Source organism: Scophthalmus maximus, chromosome 14 (assembly GCF_022379125.1).
Source record: "Scophthalmus maximus strain ysfricsl-2021 chromosome 14, ASM2237912v1, whole genome shotgun sequence".
Classification (NCBI taxonomy): Eukaryota; Metazoa; Chordata; class Actinopteri; order Pleuronectiformes; family Scophthalmidae; genus Scophthalmus; species Scophthalmus maximus.
In genome coordinates, this window is record NC_061528.1 from 15,811,791 (window position 1) to 15,830,488 (window position 18,698).

At 40.1% G+C, this 18,698-nt stretch overlaps 1 protein-coding gene across 1 annotated transcript in view; it reads right to left on the reverse strand.

Annotated features, from left to right (window-relative positions):
* lrp1bb (low density lipoprotein receptor-related protein 1Bb) overlaps positions 1-18,698 on the reverse strand; it is a 222,588-nt gene that overhangs the window by 140,081 nt on the left and 63,809 nt on the right. Inside the window, exon 3 of the mRNA XM_047337429.1 lies at positions 7,646-7,783. Within this exon, the coding sequence (XP_047193385.1) occupies positions 7,646-7,783 (138 nt within the window). The remainder of the gene's footprint in view (positions 1-7,645; positions 7,784-18,698) is intronic.

Genomic DNA, 18,698 nt, shown 5'->3' on the forward strand with positions numbered 1-18,698 from the left:
AGCAATAACTGAGGCAGCTATGATTGTATTTTGAGCAGTGAAGCAGCTCTTCCATTGCCAACGAGAGAGTAAGCACATGTTTAACAGCTTAAACAGAACACTATATTAGAGTGGTGCTCTGGATACGTGTATACAGTTTGTGAGTCAAGTGTATCGTGTGGATTTTGGAGAGTGAATCCAGCTGTCTCTAGCTACACAGGACGCATTGTTTTTAAGGAAGAAAGGTTTACAAAGGACAATATTTTTTGGTGTATGACTTATAATATTGATTTGAGCTCCACACCATCAACAAATTGAAAGGTTTTGTATTAAATGTCAAGCAATCATAGGCCATTACAATCACCAGGTTATTAAAGATGAAATTAATAGTGTGCTGTCGAGCTTAGTCAAGGTTCAAAATACTTTCTTATTACTTATTAACGTGCTGTCTAAATGTCAACAAGAGTAAAAAAAAATGTGAACTGCGTGGTAAACTTTAAAATGTACAACCGTCTGTATTATTTGAAGAAAACATTCACTCACACAGAAATATAGTAAGAAAATATTTAATTGCTATTTAGTTAAAATAAACAGCAGTGGAAGACAACTCGGCAGAATTAAGTGCCATTTGAAATCAATAATAAAATTCTCCTTGATTAAGGCTTTGTGCCAGAAATAATCTTTATTCCATCGTCATATTGTTACTTTTTTGACAAAAACACTACAACATACTACAACTTAAAAGACAACAAGAAAGAAAGACAACAAGAAAGAAATAGGGTTTAAAAAAAATTAACCTTACAAAAATATCTATTTCGGATGATGAAAATGGGACAAAATTAAGCCCTATTTGAACGACTGACCGCGTTTCTCTTTGTGTGCACTCAAATCCTCTTTCTGGTTATTCTGCACAACAGCAGCCAACCGACCATATATGCGCTGACAATATTGTTAGACTGGACCTAGCTGCAGTATGTACTTAACGATGCTGTGGCTGTAGGAGATCAGTCAACTCACAGTGACAGGGGAATTACATGAGAGAAATAAAACAGGTTGACATTTGGACACACTTAAAATATGATTCTGCTGAGAGAAAAAAGTAAGTGTGTAGTATTGTCAAGAGAGAAGTCATGCTGCAAAAAATTCACCGGGAATAAAACTGCAAACCTGCGGCGACACCTTAAGGTGCATCCCACAGAAACTGAGGTCACCAAACATTATGTCAGAAAACTTTTATTGTATTATTACTATTATACTTTTAATGCCAAATACTACAAGATTGTCGGTTACGTTGGCTAATGATTGTTGTTTAAGATGTACAAAGTGTGTGGGTTTTGATGCAACTGTCCATGCATGTTTCAGGAATGGTTTTGTGATGGCTAAATGTAGTCTATTTGCAACATCTACTGGTTATTAATATGCACAGCATATAATTTAGAATCTAAAAAGTGGATGAACATTTTCCTATCCAAACCCATTTCAATTTTGAGATCATCTTTTCAAATATCACTCTTAATTCTCAAATACAATTCCTTGCAGTGCTTCTGTTTTGCGAGGCATCTGTCAGATGGTAGAAATGATTTTGTGACTTGTTGGTTTTCCAGGTTCGGGGTCAGTCAGTCTTCAATGGAAATTCATATTCATAGCAGGCTGTTGTTTTCTTTCAGAGTTTGAAAGTGCAGTGATTGCACACCACAACTGTTTTTTACAGCTCATCAAGTTTACCTCCATGTTTCCAGATTTAAGTACACTCAGGATTGGCTCGATATTGGCGTGATTCATTTCTTCAACTGCAAACTAGGCACAATGGCTTGTATTTTAGATCAAGATCAAATCAGTCTCGCTGGCCACAGGTTCGCTGACCACCCCTGATGTTGGAAACTATTTTGGACTTCTGCTCTGTGTGCAAAGTGATTTCTTATATTTTCCACAGATATATTTAAATGGTAATCAAAAATCCACCTCCTGCATAATATTACAAAGTAAAATCAACACCTTTCTGAGTTGAAGTTGCTCAAGGTGAGGAGACTAAAGGTCACATGGACAGACAGACAGGTGGGCAGGCCGACGGACCGAGACATGTTGACAGGGGAGAATGTGCATGCACAGGACGTCTCTCATGGGAAGGCAAATACATATCTACAATTTCATGAAACACGTTCTTACTGTAGTAACGACACAGAAAAGGAATGCAGTAAAAGTTGGGAATTATGTTTTTTTTTGTTGCTATAATTATGAGTTATATTGGCAGCTTCCATTTAATCGTGTGCTTTCCTATGTTTGTACAATGTGCACTAGGCCTTTTACATTTCATCCAAAATTTAAGTTTTAATCAGATACATGGAATTCATTCAATTTATTCAAATAAATCATGTGCTTTGAAAACGACGACCCTAACGTCGACTGAAAAGGGCACAGAAATACCATCTAAATGAGCAAAGCAATGCATTGTAAACAACATGCTTCCATGAAAACAGAACCCATGCTATGATATTTTATAACCTGTATCAGAGCCATAAAACTTAATATTCAAAAAAGTGTCAGGTATAAAATAATGTCAACATACAATTAAAGCCAATATGTACGATACTAACTTACTGATACATGTCTGAACATTAACCTAATTTCTTTGAAGAACACAAAAAATATGTATGATAGTGACAATTAATTTCAAAATCATAATACAGCCTCCTAAATTGCAATCAAAGTACAAATGTACAACATTTTCTTCCGGGGGAGCATGCCTCCCCGGACCCTCCTAGAGGGTCTGACGTCCACCCTCATTGTCTCTCAAAATCCTATGGTAAACACTGCGATGCACTACAAAGGTGTCAAACTGCTGTGGATGGATATTAAATTAAGTGTACACCAAACTATCCCTGGAGTTTATCACTGCACTATATATAGTCAACACTGCATAGTTGACTTTGACTTTACAACATTAATGTGACAGTGTTGAGTTGGGATCAATCTATCACTGACACTGCTCTAAGTTTAGTATGATGATACAGTCTAGATTTCATCACTGCCGCAACGAAGAAAAAGTGCAAAGTTGACAACTGAACACTGACAATTTTTGTATTTATATTTGCTTCTTCTATCATCATGTCATATAAAGGTGATGATGAATGCGATATTCACAAGAATATTTTCATGACATATCAGTGCATGGTCCGATTTAGAACCAATAGCACCACTTAAATACTCAACAGATTTGGGTGGGAAAGCTAAAACATTGAGTAAATGGTTTTCCGGGCACGGATGAGGCCTGGCATCAGGATGAATCACCCTTTCTTAATTGTAGGAGAAACATAATGCCGGGCCATAGGCTACAGGTTTTCAAAGCCTTCAACTTCAAATTCTAAGCAGCTCCAGGCTAATCCTTTCTATTTTTTTCCAGCATTTTCATTTGGAATAAATTAGTTTGTGTTCAATTTCAGGGAGTGCCCTAAAGATAACACATGAAGTCTGAAGCTGAATTGTGTTTATTTAGCTCTGACATTTGTCTTACTCAATGCAAGCAGTAGAGACTGCAGAGATCCCACAGCACAGCCATGAGCACGTGATTAAGAATGAGCAAGTCTCCTGAAGGTGAACGCAAAGAGTTTGGTGGTTTTCCATCAGGGCACCTTCATACCAATCCCTTCTGGGGGTGTTCAGCATGTTTATTCATAAGAGGTGGGCAGGAAAGGGAGGGAAAAAAAGTTTTGCAAGAGACCCAGCTGGTTACCTAAAACTTCTCTTTGGTGACCTCAATTTCTCCTGCTTCCCTGTGAGCGGGACTAAGCATAGAGCATAGAGCATGTGTCCCTAGGTGAAATTAAGCAGGAAGTTGGCAACACATCGCCGCAATGTGTTATCATTAAAATGAAGTTTAAAAAAGTAAATACATGAATTCATTTTTATACAAGATTAATTCATCCTTTGAGAAAGAATAAACCTTTTTTACCACTTTAGGCTAGGAATTTTTCAAAGCAGCTGACTGAAGTGTCACATTACGAGCTGGTGACGGTTAGTATTCGGATCACACATTCTTTCACATCAGACAGTGCCTTTTAAAGGCATCTAGAACACAGAGCCGTGTCACCAATCCATAGACACGGGATGTGTGAAATGAAAGAAGAAAGGACGTCTACATTTTACAAGGTTAGGAGTGTTGAACCCGCAGTGGAATCCACAGCAATAATGTAATAGGCCAGACAATGAAAATGAAGCCTACATAGATTAATCAGTCATTAGAAAAGAAAAAAGTCTCAAGGTTATTTAACAGGATTAAAAATGAATCGATGGGAAGCGCAAACAAAAGCATATGTTGCTGGAGTTACGGTGGTCATAAATACAAAGTGCATTATTAAAAGTCCAAAATAATACATTCAGGAATGTATTAGTGCATAGTATGAGACATCTTAAGGAACCTGTAACTCTTCTCTGGTGAGAGTGAGATCATCTTGTGAATTCAAGTTGTATGATTTATGACAATGTACCTCTTAATAGGGAATTTTGAATCGGTGAAGTGCATACTGATGGAAGTTGATGTGTAGTTAACAATGATAACATGAATTAATTATATTTGCATTAGAAACACATGGTATATTCCACAGATCTTGCAGTATTTCTATTCTGAATGTTAATGCCAGGACAAGCAAGTCAAGATATGCTTGATCAAACCCGGGATCTCTGATGTATGACTGACTATGGCTCGCTACAGATAAGTGTGCTTGTCAAGCTGCCCTCGACACGGCCTCCACCGTGCAGAAATCATGCGTCTTGCACACATCGCTATACACATGCACAGTGTGAAAACTGGCACAATAGGAAGACTTTTAGTCGTTTTCTCATTCAGTGTAAAGAGGCAGCAGTAGAGGGTAAACGAGCAAATTACACCAATGTATCGCTTTGTTTCACATGTAGTGCAGATAGTTCAGTTGCGTTGTAGTCAGCGGCTGTTGGGTGTTTTTTTTTTTTTTACATTACATTCATTTAGCAGACACTTTTACCCAAAGTGATTTACAATAGGTGCATTCAACCATGAAGATATTACCCCAAAAGTGCAAAAATCAAGAGAATACATAAACATTTATCAGGCAGGCAAAAAACTGCCTAAAGTGCTCATTTAGGATTTATGTATTTTTTAAGGTAATAAATGCTCGACTCAACCAACAACCTGAGACAAATCCCTGTGCTGTCCCTGCTCTCACACTTTATGCCCTGGCTAACGATATAATATTTCTATTTTTGAAATGTATTTATTTATTTGACAGGGACAATTCTCACTAATTTCCAACCGTTGTCCCTAGCCAGTTCTAAAAAGGGCCGCCTGGAATAAAGGTAATATTAAAACAATCACAAACAAACAAACTAAATTATCATAGTAATTACTCTCACATATTCTGCTGCACCATCGACAACATGCTGTCAAATACAGCTGTGACAGCAGGACCGTAAGTTTCAGTTTAATTCACTCATTTTTCGCTACTGCTAGCTTTTCACCAAAAGGACGGAGGGACTAGTTTAGCACTGCAGTCACACTTCTGTGCGTCACTCACACCATTAACTCTGCTCTCAGACGCACTGGTCCACACTATAATCATAAGATAACCTGGTGTGCCCCGACTTCTTAATTAAACCATCTTGGTGTGTCATATTTATTACATAAAAAAATTTAAAAAACTCAGTATGCCCCCCGTCCCCCACAAGTAAATACTGTAGTTCCCCTAAGTTGTCCTCACTGTGAAAGACAGCATGAAATATGCATGGGATCTCCTGTTTGGTAGCTTTAAAATACATGACATTCTAACCCTGACACTTTCCACATTTAAAATGCAAAGCAGTTTATCCAAATGAAGCTGATGAATAAGAGAACATGCGTGCCTCTTGATTTATTGGTATTTCAACTGCAGCTCTATCCTTCAATTACCTTTTTTGTTCTAAAGTGGAGAGAGGTTTTCTTTGTTCCCAAATGTCTTCTTCTTTCATTGGGACATTTTCACCAATGACGTGAGGGATTGGATACAGCAAGGTGAGTCTTCCTGCTATTATATTTGAATTGTGTGCCAGCCGTATATTAGTATAGTGTCTAATTAGTTTCATTTTGGGGGATCCGTAACATAAAGGGTAGTTAACAAGTTGGAAGCAGAACTAATGTATTATTATGATTCATGTTTCAAGTGCAAATCGCCCCTTTCCATGAACAAAGTGTATATAAAATTGAATGTAGTGGCTGATTATGTGGATTTTTATCACCTTGTTCTTCTAGCAGCAGTGGATTACCTGCCATTCCTCTGCCTGTGTTGACTCACTTTTACAGTATACAGCAAGTAATGGTTATTTCTGAGCTTGCAAAATCCGCCTGCTTGTTTTATCGGGGCTGACTTGAGCATCTCTTCCAGCTGGCCATTTGCATTTCATTTCCTGTTACACCAAACATGACATGAGTGCATACGTCTGTATTTGAACCGTGTTTGCAGACCTCATATTCTGCTTTGCTGTATAGTTGGCTGAACAGACCTCAAGTATTAACCCTGAAGATCACGGAGTTACTCAGAAATGATTCAGCAGATTTGGGGAGCAGTGAATAAATTGTGTGCACCTTCCCTTACATTAGAGTTTCTCTGAACCCTAGGCCTCTATAGCCCAGAGACAATTTGTTTGAACACTTAATTTTTCCTACATGTATCCATAGGAGTTGATGTATTAACTTTAAATGGCAACTTTTAAACCAAAACAGCTACAACGTCTTGGCACATCAATCTATATCGATTTAAATTCTCTCGTCAGCGGCAGTCTACCGAGTCAATTCTTCACTGCAAGCATTAGTGTAGGGAGTGAAAAACCAAAGCAAGGGTTTCCTGCTCTGTGCCAACAGACGTGCCTTTGGATTCCGCACAGCTTTGAATCAGAGGCTACCATTTCCTCGCACCTAGCACTCACTCAGAGACGAAGCCTGGCATGACTTTAACTGCCTTGCAGGTCAAAAAAGGTCACGCTTTCTGCCTGACGGGGGCTAATGTTGTGCCAAGACCGCAGCAATCACGGGGCATATGCTGCCTTATCAGAGAAACCAGGTGTCCGGAGCAGCTTGCAATAGTTGCGAAGAATGTGAGCAACAACAAAAACTTGTCAAACACAGCACCTGGTGCTACTGTCCTGCGGTTTTTCTCATGCCTGATCTGACAGTGGGATGATGAGATGTCACCGTGGCAACCAGTTTACCCACTGAAGTTAGAAAGTGCCAGCTCAAGCCTCCATATCACAAGTTAGCTTCTTTTTTTTTCTTTTTTTAACCAAACATCAAGCAAGCATTCAAAGTGATATGTGACATAGGGCAGATTGAGCCGTGCTTAACTGTGTAAATGTAAACATGAACCTGAAACTCCTGCAATTGCAACCACACTTCATCGTAAATATACTTGACTGAAGTTTGGATGAATTACCTCTTATGCAAAGCAAATATGCAGGGGAAAAAAAATCCATAGCTATATATTTTACAAATCCAATACAGAATTAATGGGTGAAATAAATTTCCCAATCTCAATGAGAAGAAAGACGAAGACAGACAACAAGCATGATCTAATTAATCGCCATAATAATGGGAACGCTTATTCATTTATGTTTTCTCAACCCAAGGCAAGAAGAATCGGGATATGAAAACACCATTGACACTCACCTCGACAGTGAACTCCTTCATCGTAGCCATCTTCACAGTCCCTGGCCCCGTTGCAAAGTTTGTTGAAGTGAATACATTTCCTTGTCCCAATACACTGTATGTGATTGAGGGGACATCGGATCACCACCTCCTGTACACCTAAAACAAAGAAACAAGAGGGTCAAAAATCTGAAAAACTAACCTTCAGTTTAACATTGATCATTCTCATGTATCAGTTGAGTGCACAGCCACATGCATGAGCTTGAGTAGCACTTACACACTGTAGGGAGACCAAATGTGAAAAAGGATTGCATATTTCAGTGTCCTTATCATTTGCATTTTCTGCAGGTACAACCCTTGTTCTCCCCCCCAACCTTATTGAGTGCCTTTCAAGGTGCTGAGACTATGACCTCCTTTTTTTTTTTTTTAAAAAGGTGGCAGAAAAACCTATGCATATGCAAATGTATTTATACTTCACAGCATTGTTCTTCCACGCGAAACAGATGTTCACTCTGCAGCCGCGCTGTCCCGTAACAAACAGCTCACCCTGCCAGCGGAGAGAGCGGCTGTTTAAGGATTCATGTGGCACAGAGGCGACCCCTCGTCCACGTGGCAGCCACAAGAGCGCATAAAACACAGTTGACCACTGCGCCACCACTGTAAAAGTGTCACGTCTCCCCCTCCGCTACATTGATATCAATTACCGGCGTGCCATTGCAGCCACTTAATGGGGAGATTTATCGCGCACGTGATGGGATCTGAAACAATCCCTGGAGTTCCACCTACCCTTAAGAAACTCGCATGCCAGCAGACTTAGACCAATCTCGACCGGGCGATCGCTTATTCACGGCGTCCATTTCTACTTTGGAAGGTAGGTGATGCCACAACTAATGTGGCCGTTATAAAGAGGGCTGTCATCCCCGCGCTGATTTGCAGGAGAAATATGTGGACAAGTAGGTATGCGTCTGTATTGAAACAGTAATGACTCGCATTAGTTTCTCCTCCCAAGAATTTTATTGCCTCAAAATGGTGACAGGGGATCTTCCTCTCTAATGAATATTTCTTGGCTGTCTCTTCAAGCCCCAGTGATTCACACTATTTTTATGCCACATTTAGGTGAGTCAAATATAAGTGACCTTGTCTCTGAGAGTTAATATTTCATACATGAGCAAACTGGCAGCCTCATCTGCCTCGATACAGTATGTCTTTAAAGCAACACTTTTTTTTCTTTCTTTCTTTCTTTTTATCCATTTCTCTCACCCCCAGCTCATCTTTGGATGGAGATTTTCATACATGAGCTTCTTTCAAGCGTAAGTACAAAAACACATTTGCGAGCCAACACACAGTATATGATTTTATGAATACATATTACAAAGGCATAACTTGCTTTCTACAATATCATCCTACAGCCAATAAGAGAGGGATATCATCCTCAAAATACCATCAATACAATATTTAATGTCAGCAATAACCTTATAAAATCAAAAGGAAATCTTAAAACTGATAAACTCTGAAGACAGTTTACACACTTTGAATCAACACCATTTATACATTTATAACCAGTATATCAACATTTGATGAATCAACAATCAACAATAATGATTATAAACTCTTGTGGACACCCATAAGAGAAGTCTGTTGTATGAATTGATATTGAATGATATAAAATACACAGCTGTTTAAAAATATGTTTTAATTAAGATAAATCATTTAAATTTGTATATCTGCTTGTAACTACATTACACTGTGTTTCAAACCATTTATTTATCATCCCAATAATGATTCTAAATACTACATAAGAGTTTGTGGGGAGATTAAAGTGTATAAATGTCACAATGAACTGAAAAATGTCATTCTTTACAAAAGTAAGGGACACTGTCACTGAACATTGAAGCCAATGCCACACCACAGCACACGTCTATTTGGCAATTTGCTATTTAACGCGCAGCTGTAAGGGTCTCTGACAACATAACAGTGTTGTCAGCCCTTTTCCCCATGCTGTCCCACCACATGGGCTCTAATCTAATGTGATAAGGGGAAGGGATGGCGCATGAATATTCAGTGGCTCTGATCTGCCGTGCAGAGGTATACACAGATGGTCTGTCGACGAACGAGGTGCTCAGAGTTCCTCTGTCGATTTTCCCACACCACCGCGCCGTGTTGGATGGTCGCTCAAAGTCGAATATGAGGGATAGAGACGCATCTTCTACCCACTGGTAGTTACCGATCCTTATAAACCATCTGTATGGGTGGGCAGTGAGACTTCTACAGAAACAAATATAGTCAATATTATTAAAATGTCATTGCAGCCTATAACTGCAATTTTAGATTCAGTGGTTCACCGATCATGTTTGTGGAGTTGGAGCTGTGGGGCTGTGCTGACACAGCAGTGCATTGCACTGAACGCTAACATCAGCATCAGCCAGGTCACAGTGTCAAACATGTTGATATTAAGCAGGTATTAAGGAAGTGTTTCATGCTCTCCAGAGAATGAACTTTTCATTTGCATTTCCATCACGTACCGTAAACCTGTCTAGATAGGATGGCCACATTATATTCATTGTGTTCATCATTTTTGCACTGTGGAATTCATGAAGACTGTAGCGCAGCATTTAGATATTCGAACATGTTGATTTAAAAAAAAAAAAGAATCATGCTGCTATTTGCCGACATTGAGGAGTGACTGGGCACAGATCAGTTGAGCCAAACTCACACATCTATTTAATGGAAAGTGAGAATCTCCCGAGGAGGAATTTCAGCAGCTACAGTGTGTTCATTATGATAATCGTGTTAATCTGAGGCACTGTCAGCTCATGTGGAATAATGAATAAAAGACAATTAAAGATAATCCATCAGCAGGAGAAGATTTTTTTGTATATTTCAATCTAATCCATTTTTATGGTAAAAAGTGGACCCGAGTAGCAGTCGTGCCTGAACTGAGGGCAATGACAACGTAGACTTCCTATTATGGCCTCATTGTGTCAGTGGCTTTCATGGTAAATCCTCATTTATGAGGACAGGTATGCACTACATTCCTCAACCCTTACCTCGTTAATCCTTTTACATGAATCCCTAATCTGATCATGAGCACGATGACTGTGCAAAATCATTCAGGTAAATCTGAACCTGAGCCAAAACGTCAGAAACAGCGGTGACCGCAATAGCTTTCGCTCGATTCACTGAGCTGTGGAGCAGCTACTTTGCCCGTAGACGGTAACAATTAGCCCTTTTGACACAATAACATAAAGATGTATCTGCATAGGTAGGAGAGGATAACCAGTAAGTTTTGCCTTTGCTGTCAAAACACACTACAAAAATCAGAACTACTATTGTGATATGATGTCGTGTGATTTAATTTGAGTTAAATATACAGGAACTGAACGTTCAATACAAAATATTCAAACAATGCTGAATTAAAAGATGTTGACTTTGTCCTGTTAGGTCATGTAGTGCTTACTTTTACAAAACACATGGACCAATCCGTTAACATAAACAAAGCGTGACAAAGACAATGTTACCAGAATGTGTCAACATAAATCCCTGAGCTCGTGTGCTGTGTCACCGGTGTGGAAGAATAAATATAAAGTGTAAAAGGCATGAATGTTTCAAGTATTCTGCTTGTGTACCTGAGCTAAAGCTAAATCTGTCATTATTGTTAAAGCTCGAGCATGTTTGGATTCACAGGTGTATGGAAACTGTGATGTTGGAGCTTGACTTGAATAACTGATGCAATGCAAGCTATGATATTTTAAGCAGTCGCCCCCGGATTTCGCCTGCTGTTGTTGGGATAGTTGTGGCCTAAAATGACTGGTTTAACGGTAGCTCTAAAAGAAAAAAAAACACTGCAATGTTTTTTTGCAATGAAATTATGGGAGCAAGTGAAATGTGTGTGAAAATGTATCAAATTTTAGGTATAAAGCTTTCAAATTATGTTTAAACATTTTTATTTGAGACTGATTATTCCCAAGTCAAACACAAATGACTTTCCATGATCTGTGTTTGAGTTTCACCACATCTCATGCGTTACAAAACAATTTCCGCCCACGTTCATGCAGAACATTGATGATTTGCGTCGCACAGCAGTCATTTTTGCTGGCAAATGTGAAACTTTTGTCACACTTCTTCACAACCATAACCATGGTTTGGTGGTGTACATGTGGCTCTTTCTTAGTGTGAGGGACTTCTGACCGGCAAAAAATATAAAGGAAAAACGAGGATCGGTCAAAGTTGCCTAAATGCTGCAGTGTTTGCAATATTGTAAATTTCTCAGGAATTGGTGGAATTTACTGTACATGTACATGTGATTGCGACAATATAGGCGTTGTGTGACAGTACTGCTGTCGAGTCTCTATGTCTCAGCATCATCTGAGTACATGCTGCTCGTGTGCAGCGCAGAAGGCATGTAATCCAAGGCGAAGAACTCTCGGACATCCAGAGTATGTGGCGACAACATGAACAGCTAACGTTCAGGAATATAAAGTGCAATGGAACAAACAAAGGTTTACTGACGGTGTTTCCCCCAGACTTAGATAATTGTGGTGGTAGCTGCAATTGTTGAAATTTCAAATTACTTTGTGTCAAATAAATAACTGAAAAAAATTCACAGTTTTATCTATCTGCTGTCAATATCACATTTGTTGCTTCTGCTCGACCTGGCTGTCCTCCTCCTTCTCTATCACATTGTTTTTCATTAGCTGCAGCTCTCCCTCCCTGACCCTCTCCTGCTGCTTCAGCAGCCACAGCAACACCAGGTTAACCCAGGAAAAATTTGAAACTAATAATTGGAAAGCTAATCACACATGGTCAAACTGTTTTCAGCGGCCCCACATGTAGTTTCTCAAGATTCTAGGTATTCCTGCTTTGCTAATATACCTCCGGACCGTCTTTGCACGTCCCCGAGCCCCCTGCGCCTCGGAAAAATACAATCAACCGGATTGAGGGAGCAAACATTCAGTGTCAAAGTTAAGGAATTAACTTTAAAGTTATGCACTCGCTCAAGCAGTCAATATTGACAGTCAGCTCTGCCAGCCATGTTCTCTGAGGGGAAAAGCCAAAAACAATCCGTCTTCCTGCACATTATCATGTTAGGATTCAGAGAGTGCATAAAGACGAGGGGCTGTTCGCAGATGGTCCCTGTCAACGTGTTAGAGAGATGGAGACAGAGACGAAGAGAGAGAGAGCGGAACAAGGTGCGGCTGAGTGAATAATTGCGCTGCACCGTGTTTGTCCATTTGTGTCTTATTTCTGTAATGAAATAAGATTTTGCCCATCTGAAATAGTACAAGAATTATTGAAAATCAATATGCTGCTGTCATTGTTGATATTGCGGCCGGCCGTTACAAGATAATCAATGCATGCAAACCACAGCCATCCAAAAGACACAGTGATCCTAACACGAAGGGCTCCGCGTTCCTGTGTGACCTTCATACCCTCTCCCAAAAGAGCTCATTTTGCTCCAACGTGTTGGTCTAACTACGGACATAAACGCAATCATTTCCACAAATCAAAACCCCTAAGAAGAGTGAGACAAAATGACCTAATTATGATTTAGTTAAATGCTTGAAAGGTGTCGATTCCTTTGGTAAATGACAACGTAAGGCTATTGCATCATTTCCCATGTACCAACAAGAGAATGAGCAGTGATTTGACTCCTAAGTAATCACATGGAGCTACTGAGCTGGACGACTCCCTGGTGGGAAAATGTGTATGCATCTGCATGTTTGTGGATATGCATGGTCAGCATTTGGTGATGCGTTGCCAGGCTTGTACACAATAGCCATCCTCAGTTCTCGCTCGTTTCAGTATAGCTTTACACCTTCAGCCTCCTCAGCACATGCAAAAACATGCTGATTTGGACTGCGGCCAAACCAACTTGGCCAATCAAGAGCATCGCCTCTTCCATTTGGCTCTGAATTCAGTCTTTGGTGGGTGTGACTGTACATTAAGGATCAGAGCAACAGTAGTCAGTTACAACACTCATTTTATACCGTCTCAAACAAGCTCTGTAAGGGATGCCCTCAAACTGTTTGGAAGCATGCAGACCAACGAGGTCACATCTTCTGTATTCAACTCCACATCATGTTTCAAGCAGTCGACCTGAGGTCTGAAGTAAATACCCTGTGCCGACGGACCGCAAGCAGCTCTCCTCACAGGGAAGATACTGGGTTCACAGACCCTCCAACTAATTACTGAATGTAGCCTAGCAGAGGCCGGTGCCCTCCCCCCCAGATCTCAAGCCCTGACCAGTCTCTCTACCGAGAAGGGATTTGTTTCAGATGAAATGATGAAATAACATATCCTTACTGGGATCAGTAAATGCAATATGGTTCAAGAATTGCACGGTTTCTCTAATGTTCGATTTTTCAGGAGGGCATCAGATCGGCAGCACCTCAAAGAGTCAGCCCACCACAATGACTGTGCACCTTTAACATGACTGTACAGTAGCTCATTTTTGTGTGTAGTATGTGTTACAGTACAATAGTGCGGAGCACTCAAAGTGCAGGACAGTGGAGTTTACATCCTGATTCTCCCGTTTCTAGGCTAAGAAATCTAATGCACTATATTACCACCAGATCGTGAGCCTTCTCTAACCTAAACCAAAGTGATGATAGTGTCTTAACAAACCCACACAAACGTTTAATAATTCACTACAACTGGATTTTAATTGGCAACTGCAAGATCAGATAATTTGGGAGAAAACTAAAGCCTCGTCAGTGATCATTTAACGAATTGTACCATATCTCTGTTAGCCGTGCGGTCTTTAATGGGCTACATTGTGCGCTGTTGCATTTCATCAGCCGCTGTGAGGTCGCTCCAGACGCCAGATTGACCGTTTGCTTTTAATGTCCTCAATATATTCTCTACCTGGCGACCAGTAATCTGATTTAATTTAATAATATATTTCACATTGTTTATTCATGATGAAAAACAGCGCGTCTGAATCGCCACAGACAGAGAAAGAGAGATGCACATTAGGTGTCCATGTAAGATCTGGGTCGTGGCTGGAGGAATTATTTCAGTCTTCTTTACTTCCACAACTGTGAGAGCCAGCTGACATGACAAACATGCATAACTACAGCTGCTAATAACCCGTCTGCTTATTGTTCAAATTTAGTCAGGACTTTATGCTTGGAAATTAGAGATGTGGAGTTTATATAACCTGATGAAAAGATATTTCACTGGTTAACTTGGACAAAGATGCAGCGTTGCCCCAACCATCAAACTAAAAGAATGTGTTCCATTGTTCTACTAAATGGTTCATGAGTTTGACCATCACAGGTGGTGGTGTCCCTGCCTTGCGCAAAGTCGATGGCCTCGTGGGTGTGGAACTCAAATCGCTGAAACTAGAACACAAAACAAATGAATAAAACTCCATAAAAAAAGTTTTCCCGGACAGAATGTATCAGGCATCTCAGAGCCGCCTCCGCAGTTAGTGCAGCTTGATTACAGTGCAGTTTGATCGTAACAAATTTGGGGGAGACTTATCTTCATGCACAACAGAAATTAACCAGCGAGGCCGCTGAACTCAGAGTTCTGACAAGAGGACCACTCAGCTACTTCATAGTGACGATCCCCGGTTCAACACACACAAGGATTTAATGCAGGCACACAAAACAACACTTTGATGCAGCTCATGAACTACGATACATACAAATGGCCTCCACATGTCAGACTCTGTCATATTAAACCAGATAAAGACACAGAAAGCCCCATACTTAATATCACACTTTAATTTTCAGCCCTCAATTCTTCCCTAATGTGTCTTGGCCTCGATGGGCATCTATACAAAGTCATATTATATGTGATTGCCTTTTTACTATTGTTTTCTCTATGTTGATCCTCTTCATGTGTCTGATATGCATCAAGGTGTGTTTGTGTGCGTGTGTGTGTGTGTGTGTGTGTGTGTGTGCGCGCAATGTCTGAAAGGCAGCATGCTTATTATAACAGTAGGTAATTATACTGAAGAATTAACCTGTGTGCCTATTTGTCACAATGTCAAACCGTAGATTAGTTCCTTCCTCTGTTGCATTAACATTTAAAAATTTGTATTTTGCTCATGCATAATATATGTTTCACTCTAAATCCCCTCAGAAATCCAAATCAATATTATTTGCTATATGTTATGAGGACTGGGTCCAGTACATGACAGCTAAATTATGTTTGTTTTTAAAAGCCCTCATTTCCTGTATACATTTACTTATTATTTGCTATAAATCAAGCTGACTATTCAATCAAATCTATTTGAAAGAGGAAAAATTCAGCCCCTGTGCAGTGGAATGAAGCCAGGTGTTGGCATCCATGACATCCAGGCTCTACTGTATTACAAAGAATCAATACGTCCGTCTGCAGAGAGGAATGAGTAGCCTTGGGACAGTGCACCATAGCAGCACTTCAGAAACACCCCCCCCCCCCCCCCCCCCCCCCAGCAAATATGCCAATTTATCATTATTTGGAAAACACCGACATAATTAGTCGATAGAGATGCGTTCGTGACCAACCATTATGCAAATGTTGTAATCTAATTGTTCTGGTGCCAGCTTGGAATGAATAATGCATACTGTACATTGCAGTGAGAGAGGTTAAAGCCAATATTCACTGAGAAGAATTATGTCATTAGGGGTACAATATACAGTGTTGTATTTAACGCTGGCATCCGTTTCGTCAATGCAATATCTGTGATAATGTCGTCGTCGTTGCAATGAGATTCGGATGTATCGGTTTGCCCGAACTGAATTCATTTTTGTCACGTTGTGCTGTCGTCGTGTGGGATTCGCACAGATTCATTTTGCAACGCAAATCCTCAACCAAGGCGCCATATGTGGTGCTGAAGGCTAATTTAACATATTTTGCATAACAAGTGTTCAACAGGTACTGTACACAGCACAGAGATCCTGAACCTGATTCCATATTACCTTAAGATGCCCTGCAGGAAGATTTGTAGTGTTGATTAAAGGCTGTTGCAGCTTTATACTAAAGATATCCGCCGTTGATTTGTAAAGCTCAGACTGCTGGGGCCTCATATTATATTCAGCCAAACCTGAAAAAAAATTGTTTTGCACAGACTGAAGACTGGGGATTTTGACCCACATCACTTTAATTGAAATAGCTTTAAGATGGGATCTTGTTGTGGGCAGGGGGGGCGATCACAGTAACCAACAACCATATCAATGTAAATATGGTGTAGTTGATGAGACCCTATCCATTTAACATTGGCTATTTGTTCACATGTGTAAAGTTGCCTATGTATGTGATTTTATCACAAGACACCACTGTCCGCAAACACTCTTCTATCACCTGCCGATGTTGTTTTTTATTTAACCAAGTTCAATCTTGAGCTTGACGTAGAAATTATTTGCAGCAAACCATGTTTTAAACACAATATTGCCATATTATAATCTCAGAATTGTTGTGGAAAACATTCTAGCATATATTTTACTATTTACACCTCCACCAAACACATAGCAACATTAGCATTTGTTTGGAGTTGTGTTTTTGCCACTCCAATTTTCACTCCCAAAACCAAATCTACCACATGCACAAGTTAGTAGCACACTTTGTCCATCTGCCATTTGGTGCTAAAACGCTGCTCTCCGCAGCAGAGCAACAGCATAGACAAGTGATGATTCTATGTAGGTCAATCACTATGAGAGCACACTGTTGGAAAGGATACCTTTTTTTAAAAACACGAACCATGATTGATGACCAAACCTAAAGCAAATAGTTAAATCTTAACCATAGCTCCTGATGGAGGCAGCGATGTATGTTTTCCTAATGCAATGATGAAAAACATTTAGTATGGAGGGCTTAAAGTGACAGGAGTAAATAGTTTATCTTTGTATTTTTCCTCATAGCTTTTCTTCCATATTCATTCCCAATGAACCAAAGTGGAAATATGCAAACTGACTTGGTTTGTTTATTTGTTTGTTTGCTATTACTAGAGTCAAGAAATGACCACATCTGATTGAGGCAAAGGAGGGGAGACTCAAACATATGGTTTGTTAGGGTTTTTTTGTGGATGACAGTGCAAACTAAATATATGTCCATCGTGTCGACCTTTGCCTTTATTATCTATTTCACACTATGTAATGAGTTCCAGGGCCACGATTGGTGCGCTGGCCTATAGTGTAAATCAATTGATCATTAGTGAGTAAATAAGTCATTTGATTTGGCTTGAAGGCATCTTTAATGGGGACCATGGTTTGAGTATAATGCACACATGGAGAGGGAGGACATGTGATTTTCTCTAAATATCCGCTGGCACTAACCCAGCTCCCTTGAAATAATCATTGGACTATGACCATGTTTATAGAGTGGCTAGAAGAGGGTATTAGCTCATTCCTATCACTACCTATTATACTACCCATTATTCATTATTAATAAATAAATAAAGCCCAGTGTCATGGATTCATGCTCATTGAGAGTCGAGTCCTGGCTACTGTATGAATGTGAGATGAACAGCACTCATCATAGGGACGTCTGCACGCTAGTATTCTCTTCGAGTGGGGGTGCTCCTCAAGGGGTCACCACCAAACTCCCAGCAGCGATCATTGACGCACGTTTTCTTAAAGAAAAGGAAAGGAAAGGAAAACCGGCTGGAGCCTCGAGGAGGACTAAAGAGAAAGAGAATTAACAGACATTTTGGATTACGATGACATGACACTGTCAACGATCAATGATGTGTAGAACCGATAAGGTAAGCCAGTACAGATTCCTTACATGGCCCACGGTGGCATGGTGGCATTGCAGACATCTCTGCAAGGGAGTTCAATTCTGAATTTTGCCTTGGGATGTGTATTAGTGTAACGGTGGCCTGTGCAGTGTGTAAAGCTCACATCCACAACACCTTAAAGGTATAGTTCAATGATTTTGAAGTGGGGTTGTATGAGTTACTTACGCAAAGTTTATATGTTACCTTATGGAGATGGTGATCAGCGCTGTCATTTTACGGAGTTTGGAGGAGAAGTGGAAGTAGTAAAAGTCAGAGTCTTACTGTTGCAGAGGGGACCGCAGAAAAATCGCCGGTTCAGAGGAGCAGCGTATCACTCCTCAGTTCTTCTTCTGTATACGCTGGTTC